Here is an 11441-nt window from a genome sequence, read left to right as displayed (position 1 = left end):
GTGCTAACAGACGACTGCTTGAAGCCGTGGGCTGTGTCCCAAACCGCGTACTTACCTACTATATAGTAGCTCAGATACATGTATTTCGGCTACTATATAGCAGGTAAGTATGTGGTTTCGGACGCAGCTGTGCTCTCTTGTTTGCCGTCAAAAGTTTGAGCACTGCCGTGTGTGCACGTGTCCTGTCGCAAAATGTGGTGAAAACTCTCACACGACATTAATAGTGTGATTAAGGTGTGTACATGTCTGTAATACACTTCGATAATGCGACTAAAACAGGAATACACCACATGTCTTAATTATATTTGTGTTTACTTCGAGTATGACTTTAATCGGATTAAGGTAATTAAAAATTGCTGTTTACATGCTAGTTTCTTAATCAGAGTATCGTCTTAATCGGGTTAATATTGAATTATTGTTATCCATGTAAACATACTGAGTGTTCTGTACTCTATTCTAAGTATTTATTGTTCTGTGTATTTTGTTTTGTGTACCTATTGTCTCACCCTTGTCTCACACTGTTGTGTATTTGCACTTTATGTCGTCTTGTGTACTGTACTACTGCACTGTTATGTGTAGCACCACAGTTCTGGAGAAAGGGCATTTTGTTCCAATGTGTGCCAGCTACAGTGGTGCTTTAAAGTTTGTGAACGCTTTAGAATTTTCTACTTTTCTGCATAAATATAATCTAAAACCTCATCAGATTTTCACACAAGTCCTAAAAGTGGATAAAGAGAACCCAGTTAAACAAATGAGACAAAAATATTATACTTGCTCATTTATTTCCAATGATCCAAAATGATCCAATATTACATATCTGTGAGAGGTAAAAGTATGTGAACCTTTGCTTTCAGTAGGTGGTGTGAGCCCCTTGTGCAGCAATAACTGCAGATAAACATTTGGGGTAACTGTTGATCAATCCTGCATATCGGCTCGGAGGAATTTTATCCCGTTCCTCAGAACAGAACAGCTTCAACTCTGGGATGTTGGTGGGTTTCCTCACATGAACTGCTCGCTTCAGGTTCTTCCAAAACATTTCTATTGGATTAAGGTCAGGACTTTGACTTGGCCATTCGAAAACATTAACTTTAATCTTCTTTAACCGTTCTTTGGTAGAACGACTCGTGTGTTTAGGATCATTGTCTTGCTGCATGACCCACTTTCTCTTCAGATTCAGTTCATGGACAGATGTCCTGACATTTTCCTTTAGAATTCGCTGGTATTCGCTGGAATTCACAATTCATTGTTCCATCAGTGATGGCTAGTTGTCCTGGTCCAGATGCAGCAAAACAGCCTCAAACCATGACACTACCACCACCATGTTTCACAGATGGGATAAAGTTCTTATGATGGAATGCAGTGTTTTCCTTTCTCCAAACATAAGGCTTCTCATTTAAACCAAAATGTTCTATTTTGGTCTCATCCATCCACAGAATATTTTTCCAATTAGTCTTCTGGCTTGTCCACGTGATCTTTAGTAAACTGCAGAAGGGCAGCAATGTACTTTTTGGAGAGCAGTGGCTTTCTCCTTGCAGCCCTGCCATACACACCATTGTTGTTCAGTGTCTCCTGATGGTGGACTCATGAACATTAACATTAGACAATGTGAGAGAGGACTTTAGCTGCTTAGAAGTTACCCTAGGTTCCTTTGTGACCTCGTAGACTATTACACGTCTTGCTCTTGGAGTGATCTTTGTTGGTCTCCACTCCTGGGGAGGGGAATGATGGTGTTGAATTTCCTCCATTTGTACACAATCTGTCTGACTGTGGATGGGAGGAGTCCAAATTCTTTAGAGATGGTTTTGTGACCTTTTTCAGCCTGATGAGCATCAACAATTCTTTTTCTGAGGTCCTCAGAAATCTCCTTTGTTCGTGCCATGATACACTTCCACAAACATGTGTTGTGAAGATCAGACTCTGATAGATCCCTGTTCTTTAAATAAAACAGGACACTCACTCACTCACACCTGATCATCATCCCATTGATTCTAAACACCTGACTCTAAATTCACCTTGAAATTAACTGCTAATCCTAGAGGTACACATACTTTTACCCCTCACAGATCTGTAATACTGGATCATTTTCCTCAATAAATAAATGGTCAAGTATAATATTTTTGTCTCATTTGTTTAAGTGAGTTCTCTTCTGCCTCCATTATGGAGAACACAAACTGGAGCTCAACTTGCGTGTGAATTGGATTAAAGTGAGGAAGACTTGTGCAGCATCAGCCTCACTTCCCGGTGACCGCCATGATCCAGTGGCAAAGTCAAGACGATTGAAGATAGCTCCTGGGCACATACACACACTACAGACACGTTGGAAATGCCAATCCGCCTACCATGCATGATGCATGTCTTTGGACTGGGGGAGGAAACCAGAGCACCCGGAGAAAACCCCCGCAGCATGGGGAGAACATGCAAACTCCGCAAACACAGGGCCACAATGGGAATTGAACCCCCGACCCTGGAGGTGTGAGGCGAATGTGCTAACCGCTAAGCCACCTTCAGCTAAACACACACACACACAAAACTAAACACACACATACATCTAATTACACACAGCGTCAACTAAAACACACACACACACCTTCAACTAAACACACACAGCTTCAACTAACACACACACATTCAGTTAATACACAGCTTCACACACACACCTTCAGCTTCAGTCTGCAAATGGAACAATACATTCATTCAACACAATGCATTATAAAGTCGGATATTCTTCAAAAAATATTTTTATATCATGTGAGGTGAAAAACATTACAACCTCCTTAATCTTCATCTTTATCCCGAGTCAGGAGCGGCTACAGGTGTTAAACAGTCACACTTCTCAGAAGCACGCTGTTTTCATGAGCCAATACACTAGCATACTAGATTATATTCGGCTATGAAAAAACACCAACGGCTGGAAGATTTAAACAAATCTTTAAGTCTGGTGTTTGGTAGAACTTCTCTGTAAGTTATGACAGTGAGTGGTGGACCGAAACATTACAGCGTGCCGTAATACCACAAACATATGTCTACTACAGTACACACACACACACACACACACACACACACACAGCACATTCCAATCTCTGCTGTATTCAGGCAGGCTTTCATTGCTGATTCAGTCCTGGCTAAAGAAATCACTGTGGTTACAGACTCGATGGGGATGACTCATCCAAAAGTCTAGTCCTTCTTGTCCTATGAATAAACATGAATCAAGTGATGAGAATGAGTGGAATCCAAAGATAGTACAGTAAAACTTAATATAAGGTACAAGTACAACTGCATCAAGCCTGCCACTCAGTGACATCACCAAACTGTTGGTTTATCTTTTTGTGATGCTTTTCCAGCCTCTTTCAGTTGTTTATTTCTGGGGGTTTCTCCCTTCAGTCTCCTCCTCAGAAAGTGAAATGCTGCTCATCTGGGTTAAGGTCTGGTGATTGACTTCCACTTTTTTCCCTTGATGAAGTCCTTTGTTATGTTGGCAGTGTGTTTTGGACCATTGTCTTGCTGCATGATGAAGTTCCTCCTGATTAGATCAGATGCATTTCTCTGTAAATTGGCAGACAGAATGCTTCTGTAGACTTCTTATGATTTCACTGAATGTTGTTTTGGGGTTTTTCTTCACAGGTCTCACAATGTTTCCATCATCAATTTGTTGCTTTTATTGGCTGACCTGTTCAGTGTCTGGTTGTAAGTGCACCAGTGGTTTCTTTCTTTTTCAGGACATTCCAATTTGTATTGGCTGTTCCCAATGCTTACGTGATGGCTCTGATTGATTTTCTCTCTTTTCTCAGCTAACACAGCTCTCTGGTCTTCACGTAAGTTTACACTTTCTAACAAATGCAGTCTTCACAGGCAAAACCCAGGCCTCAAACCAAGGGTAGACATTCAGAGTTATTAATTCTTTAGACAATCAATTTAACAGGGCACATCTGGTCAACAAGAAGCACCTGTCATTCACATGTTCCAATATTTTTGATTACTTGAAAAATGGGTGGGTTCAAACAAAAGGTGCCATGTTTTCATAAGCTGTTTCACACATCAAGATGTAAATATGAGGAAACAAAAGCTGAAATTCTGATCTATTATCTAATATTCATCTTTTGATCTCAAACCCAAATGTCTTCAGTGTATAGCAAAAGAATTGGCCTTGCTGTTCCAATATTTTGAGAGTGACTATGTGTGTGTATTATACACACCTCCAGGGTCAGGGGTTCGATTCCCACCGCCACCCTGTGTGTGTGGAGTTTGCATGTTCTCGCCGTGCTGCAGGGTTTCCTCCGGGTACTCCAGTTTCCTCCCCCAGTCCAAAGACATGCATGGTAGATTGATTGGCATTTCCAAAGTATCTATAGTGTATGAATGGGTGTATGTATGTGTATGTGCCCTGCGATGCATTGACACTCTCTGCAGGGTGTACCCCGCCTTATGCCAAATGCTCCCTGGGATAGACTCCAGGTTCCCCATGACCCTGTAGGATAAGCAGTATAGAAAATGGATGGATGGATACAGCGTTCCCTATATATACACAACCCCAATTCCAAAAAAGTTGGCACAGTATGGAAAATGCTAATAAAAATGTACTTTAATTTAGTTTATTGATTTATTAAGCACATGTAAAAAAAAAAAAAAAAAAACAGATGTTGAAACCAAAGTGCTGCACAAGAAATATAAAGTAGAATTAAAACAAATTAAAAGACCAGACAAAATCCAAAAAAGGACAAATGAAAAATTTACACCCTCAATTAAAACATAAAGAATACAAATAAATCTTCAAAGAGGATTTAAACACAGAAACGGAAGGGGAAGATGCCTAGGAACAGCCACCAAAAAATCCCGGTCACCGTTAGACTTAAAATGAAAACTAGGAATTGAGAGGAGTAATTGACTGGATAATTGAAGGGGTCTTGAAGCAGTGTACGGGGTGAGAAGATGACAAATATACTGAGGGGCAAGTCCATGCAAAAGCAAAAGAGCAACATTTTAAAATCAACACGAAACTGGACCGGTAACCAGTGAAAAAAAAATGAGCACAGGTGTAATGTGCTCACGTTTTTTGGAGCCAGTCTGTAATCTGGCTGCCGAATTTTGTACCAATTGCAATCGATCTACACCTGTTCTGGGCAAACCCAGACAGAGCGAATTACAACAGTCCAATCTAGATGTTATAAGTGCATGAATGACAGTTTTGAGGTCCTTCTTAGAAAGCATCATCTTGATTCTAGCAATAGATATTAACCGAACGAAACTGCTTTTTACAACTGCACATCTGCTTATCAAAACAGTGTGGAGTCAAAAATGACACCAAGGTTGTAAACGTACTTTGCTTTATATTTAAACAAAAATGTATAAAGACAAAGTATTTTATGTTTTACCTAATGAACTGCATAGTTTTATGAAGATAAACATTTAATTTGAAATTGATGCATGCAACATGTTCCAAAAAAGTTGGGACAGGAGAAATTTAGGACTAATAGCTATGTGACAAGTTGAAATAAAAAGGTGATGTGAAACAGTTGAGGCAATAATCTAATCATAGATGTATATAAGAAGCCTCCAAAAAAGGCCTAGTCCTTCAAGAAGAAAGATGGGTCGAGGCTCGCCAATCTGCCAACAGATGTGTCAGTGTATAATCCAAAACTTTGAGAACAACATTCCCCAAAGACAAATCAGTAGGATTTTGGGCATTTCACCTTCTTCAGTGCACAATATAATTGAAAAATTCAAGGAATCCGGTCAAATCTCGGTGTGTAAAGGGCGAGGCCGAAAACCACTTCTGAATGCGTGTGATCTCTGACCCCTCAGACGTCGCTGTCGTAAAAAACCATCATGAGTCTGTAATGGAGATTCTGACATGGGCTCGGGAATACTTCTGTAAAACTTTGTCAGCCAACACCATTCGCCGCTGCATCCACCGATTAAGTTAAGGCTTTACTATGCAAAGCAGAAGCCATATATCAACACTGTCCAGAAGCTTCGCTAACTTCTCTGGGCTCGGTCTCATCTGAGATGGACCGTAGCACAGTGGAATAGTGTTTGTGGTCCGACAAGTCGACATTTCAAATAGTTTTTGGACAAACAGCCGTCGTGTTCTCTGGGCCAAAGAGGAAAAGGACCATCCAAGCTGTTATCAGCGTCAGGTCCAAAAGCCAGCGTCTGTCATGGTATGGGGGCGGGTCACTGCACATGGTATTGGGGTGTGTCAGTGCCCATGGTATGGGGGCGTGTCAGTGCCCATGGTATGGGTAACTTGCACATCTGTGAGGGCAGCATTAATGCAGAAAGATATGTAGACATTCTGGAGCAACATATGCTGCCATCCAGAGCAGGACATCGCCAAACCACATTTGCCCGGATTACAAGTGCATGGTTGCGTAAGCAGAGAGTGCAGGTGCTAGCATGGCTGGCCTGCAGGAATTGAGAACGTGTGGCGCATTATGAAGCGCAAAATAAGGTAAAGAAGGGAACAGTTACACAGCTGAAGAAATGCATAATGGATGAATGCGGAAAATTCCGCTCGCTAAACTTAATCAACTGGTGTCTTCACTCAGTGTCCAAACACTTTTTAAGTGTTATTAAAAGAAAAGGTGATGTTACCCAGGGGTAAACAGTCGACTGTCCCAACTTTTTTGGAGTGTGTTGCAGTCATCAGATTTGAAATGAGTGTATCTTTTCAAAAATAAATTCACAAAGTAAAACATCAAATAATGCGTTAATTATGTGTTTTCAGTATAGTACAGGATGAATTGAATTTTCAAATGACTTTTTGTTGTGGTTTTTTTTTTTGGCATTTTCCATACTGTCCCAACTTTTGCAGAATTGAGGTTGTACATCCATATCTATTTTCTTTACCTACCTTATCCTACACAGGGTCACGGGGAGCCTGGAGCCTATCCCAAGGAACTCTGGGCAAAGGCGGAGGACATCCTGGATCACAGGCCATCACAGGGCACAATAACACACTACAGACAATCTGGAAATGCCAATCAGCCTACAACACATGCCTTTGGACTGGTTAGGGAAACCAGGGTACCTCACAGAAACTCCCAGAGCACATGGAGAACATGCAAGCTCAGGAATCGGACCCCCAACCCCGTGCTAATCACTAAGCCACCGTGCCTTGAAAGAAATTCCAGAAATGATGAAGAAGAAGGTGATTTAAATACATCAGTCTGGGAAGGGTTACAAAGCTATTTCAAAGGCTCTGGGGCTCCAAAGGACCACAGCGAGAGCCGTTATCTCCAAATGGAAATACTCAGCACAGTAGTGAACCTTCCCAGAAGTGTCCGACCTTCCAAAATTCCTCCAAGAGCACAGGAACGGCTCATCCAGGAAGTCACAAAAGCGCCAAGGACAACATCAAAGGACCTACAGGCCTCTCTTGCAACAATAAAGGTCACTGTTCATGACTCCACTATCAGAAAGACACTGGGCAAAAATGGCTCCATGGAAGAGTGGTGAGGTGAAAACCACTGCTAACCCAGAAGAACATTAAGGCTCATCTGAATTTTGCCAAAACACACCCTGATGATCCTCAGACCTTTTGGGAGAATGTTCTGTGGACTCATGAGTTGAAAGTGGGACTGTTTGGAAGACAGTTGTCCCGTTACATCTCGCATAAACCAAACACCGAATTCCACAAAAAGACCATCATACCTACGGTCAAGCATGGTGGAGGCAGTGTGATGTTGTGGGGATGCTTTGCTGCTTCAGGACCTGGACAACTTGCAATAATTGAGGGAAACATGAATTCCGCTCTCTACCAGAAAATCCTAAAGGACAATGTCCGGTCTTCAGTCCATAAGTTGAAACTCAAGTGCAACTGGATTACCTGGTCCACCTCTGAATGGCTTAAAAATAAGTAAATTTGAACCAATTGAGATGCTGTGGCAGGACCTTAAAGGGGCAGTTCATGCTTGAAAACCCTCCAATGTGCAGTGTGGCTGAACTAAAACAGTTCTACAAAGAAGAGTGGGCCAAAATTCCCCCACAGTGTTGTGAAAGTCTGATCTCCAGTTATTGGAAGCATTTGGTTGCAGTTATTGCTTCTAAAGGTGGCACAACTGGATTTTAAGTTTAAGGGAGCAATTAGTTTTTTTCACATGGGTGATAGGTGTTGGATAACTTTTTTTGCTTCAGTAAAAAAAAAAAAAAAACAAACAAAAAAAAACTGTATTGTATGTTTACTCAGGTTGCCTTTGATTTATGTAGTATTTCATTTGAAGACTGAAAACTATTTGAGATTTACACAAACCAGAAGAAGTCAGAAATAGAAAAACTTTTTCCACGATATATACATATATATATATATATATATATATATATATATATATATATATATATATATATATGTGTGTGTGTGTGTGTGTATAAACTGAACCTGTAAAATTTACAATGATGAATCTATTTATCTAATTAATATTGATATTAATTAGATTATTAGTGATAATGTTCTGCATGAAAACATTTGGATTTCTCACTGTTTCTCTCTATCTCAGACTTGCTCTCTCTGTTTTTCTCTCACTCTCTCTTTACATAGTTTCTCTCCTGTGTGTTTTTTTCCTCCATGTGGTGGCACTGTTGCTCCATCACTCACCGGTCTCATGCTGCTGTCTGTTGGAGGCGTTAGCAGTGTGTGATGAGGCTGTGGTGAGGGTTGATGATGATGGAGGGACTGCGTGGCTTTTTCCCTGATCCGGTTCATTAGTGGCTCGTGCTGCACTCTTTAATGTCCAGCGGTTTTGGATATGAGACACAGCCTCCTCTGCAAGCATGCTATCCCGCGGTGCCACACGAAGTGTTGCCTGCACTTTAAAGTCCTGTGTGTCATCCGAGTATAAATCTGACACACGACACTCATACACACCCTCATCTTCCTTCCCCACCTGGGACAGGCTGAGCTTGTGGGAGATGGCATTTCCCTGCACACGCACCGTCTGAGACCAACATGACAGGAAACAATACAAGGAGATGTTAATGACATCAGTGTTAAAGTTATCATTAATTATTCTCACACATCAGTATCTTACTATAGCTGCACAGGGTTAGTATTCAGTGTGTGTGTGTGTGTGTTTTATACTGTTTACACTTTATTATTACAGTCAAGGAAGTGAATCTAAATTACTTATACTTCTAAAGTAACTAGATGTCTGTCTCTGTAAATGACTGCCTGGTAGTGTTGTAGAGTGTGTGAAAGCTGCGTTTCATTCTTGTGTGAAGTTTACATTCAGTCCCTACATGCAAGTCAATTAAATTAAACAGTCAATTAAATGCTTTTAACAGTGGACATTGTCTCAAAGCATCCATGCATCCATCCATCTTCTATAACGATTTATCCTTTACAGGGTCACGGAGAAACCTGGAGCCTATCCCAGGGAGCATGGGGCACAAGGCGGGGTACACCCTGGACAGTGTGCCAATTCATCGCAGGGCACACAATCACATACACATTCACACACACATTCATACACTACGGACACTTTGGACATGCCAATCCGCCTACCATGCATGTCTTTGGACTGGGGGAGGAAACCGGAGTACCCGGAGGAAACCCCCGCAGCACGGGGAGAACATGCAAACTCCACACACACAGGGCCACGGTGGGAATACGAACCCCCGACCCTGGAGGTGTGAGGCGAACGTGCTAACCACTAAGCCACTGTGCTGTCTCAAATTAAATTTTATTTGTGTAGCGCTTTTAACAGTGGACATTGTCTCAAAGCAGCTTTACAGAAACATATAAACACAGGATACAGATTTTAAGTGTGTGAATTTATCCCTATTGCACGAGCTGGTGGCGACGGTGGTGAGGGAAAACTCCCTAAGATGACATGAGGAAGAAACCTTGAGAGGAACCAGACTCGGAAGGGAACACGTCCTCATCTGGGTAAATGGTGCATTCAACAATTTATAACTGCCAACCTGCATACGTTTTTATTTGGTTACCATAGTAACCCTGAAATCATATTTGATTACAATCCATGTTTATTCACACTTACACTGATCTTAGTGGCGTCTCTTGGAGCAACCTGTAATATAAACAGCACACAGTGAGAATCTGAAACCTAGCATTCTTAACACACACACACACACAAAGAGAGAGAACTTGTAGCATTTAGCTTCATAAACAAACCATTAGAAAATCCTGAAATGTGGCTTTATTTATCATAGTGGTTAATGTTTCCATATATGTATTTATATACAATGAAAGGGGTTAGTGCAGGATTTAAGGGGTTAATGCAGTGCTGAAAGGATTAGTGTAAAACTGAAAGGGTTTGAGCAGGACTAAAGAGGTTATTGTAAGAATGAAGGAGTTAGTGTTGGGCTCAAGGGGTTACAGTAGTGCTCTGTGTGTGTGCGTGTGTGTGTGTGTGTGTGTGTGTGTGTGTGTGTGTGTGTGTGTTTTACCTTGGCTCGGTTGCCCGAGTGAGAGTCATGTGTGTCCCGTGGGGTCACCTCCTTTAGGTACCACCACTGAATCTCTAGAGCAAACGGAGACACACCAACGGCACGAAATGCACATGGCATCTCCACGTCCTCACCCTCACACACACTCACATCTGTGGGCACTTCAGTGAAGGCAGCTATCACACACACATACATACACACAAACAAGTATGTCAAGGCATAGCTGCAAACATTTCTTTTTTTAATTCTTTCAATTTTAACTAGCTCAATTACATTACTAAGTGTATGTGTGTGTGTAATATTGCACGGTTCCGTCGAACTGAATATCAGCAGAAACACACTTAAAACTACCATAAAAAAGTGCGATGCCTACCAGTTGTTGATTTTGTGTGTGTGTGTGTGTGTGTGTGTGTGTGTGTGTCCTGCGCGCGCTCACCCTCTCCGTACAGCAGTAACGGTGTGTTGAGGATGAGACAGTAAAGCCTCCGCAGTTCCATGTTAACAAGCGCGCGCAGATGTTTTATTTCCTCATGCCGGTTATTCGCTTTGATCCTCGGGCTTTTTCATTCCAGTTTAAATCCCAAACACTTCGTAGAGAGATCCTACGATCCAAAGGTGTGAGAAGGAACAATAACCGCTGTGTGCGTGTGCATTTGCTGGTATAAAGCTCCGTACTGAGAAAAATATTCCCGTTTTTTTCCGTTAGAGGTTCCGTTATTTCCCAACGTACTTTATATCCGGTAGGAATCTCACTACGCTGCACGCGGGTTTATGTCCGCCCATCACAAACACACACACACACACACACACACACACACACACAGAGAGAGATACACACACAAAATACAACAACATACAACAGAAAACACACCGGGGCAACACCACAGAATCCCAAGTGCAAACACGCAAATCCGGGAAAAGCCAGACGCGCGCGCTTCGCTGCTCCGGGATTTACAGTGCAGTGGCAGCAGTCGCGCTTTCTGCGTGCGTGCGTCAGGACTCCTCTTGGTGCGCGCTCTCCGACTCTCTGCGAGCTTTCT

At 41.9% G+C, this 11441-nt stretch overlaps 1 protein-coding gene and 1 long non-coding RNA gene across 11 annotated transcripts in view; one reads left to right on the top strand and one right to left on the bottom strand.

The window, feature by feature from the left end:
* Window positions 1-10578, top strand: part of LOC128603069 (uncharacterized) — a 12279-nt gene extending 1701 nt beyond the window's left edge. For 2 of the 10 annotated variants that reach the window (XR_008384958.1, XR_008384952.1), the window contains 3 exons: window positions 3717-3812; window positions 8534-9037; window positions 9339-9685. This is a non-coding gene — a long non-coding RNA (uncharacterized LOC128603069). The other 8 variants (XR_008384960.1, XR_008384957.1, XR_008384959.1 and 5 more) reach the window with 8 other exon arrangements.
* Window positions 1-10898, bottom strand: part of vstm2b (V-set and transmembrane domain containing 2B) — a 12921-nt gene extending 2023 nt beyond the window's left edge. The window contains exons 1-4 of the mRNA XM_053617259.1: window positions 10838-10898; window positions 10402-10577; window positions 9993-10022; window positions 8591-8930 (exon numbers count right to left, since the gene is read on the bottom strand). Coding sequence (XP_053473234.1) covers window positions 8591-8930; window positions 9993-10022; window positions 10402-10577; window positions 10838-10898 — 607 coding nt within the window. The remainder of the gene's footprint in view (window positions 1-8590; window positions 8931-9992; window positions 10023-10401; window positions 10578-10837) is intronic.
* Between the last annotated feature and the right edge of the window lie 543 nt (window positions 10899-11441).

This window comes from Ictalurus furcatus, chromosome 27 (genome assembly GCF_023375685.1).
Source record: "Ictalurus furcatus strain D&B chromosome 27, Billie_1.0, whole genome shotgun sequence".
NCBI classification, from domain to species: domain Eukaryota; kingdom Metazoa; phylum Chordata; class Actinopteri; order Siluriformes; family Ictaluridae; genus Ictalurus; species Ictalurus furcatus.
The sequence above is the reverse complement of the archived record's forward strand: the minus strand, read 5'-3'. Positions and strand labels throughout refer to the sequence as shown.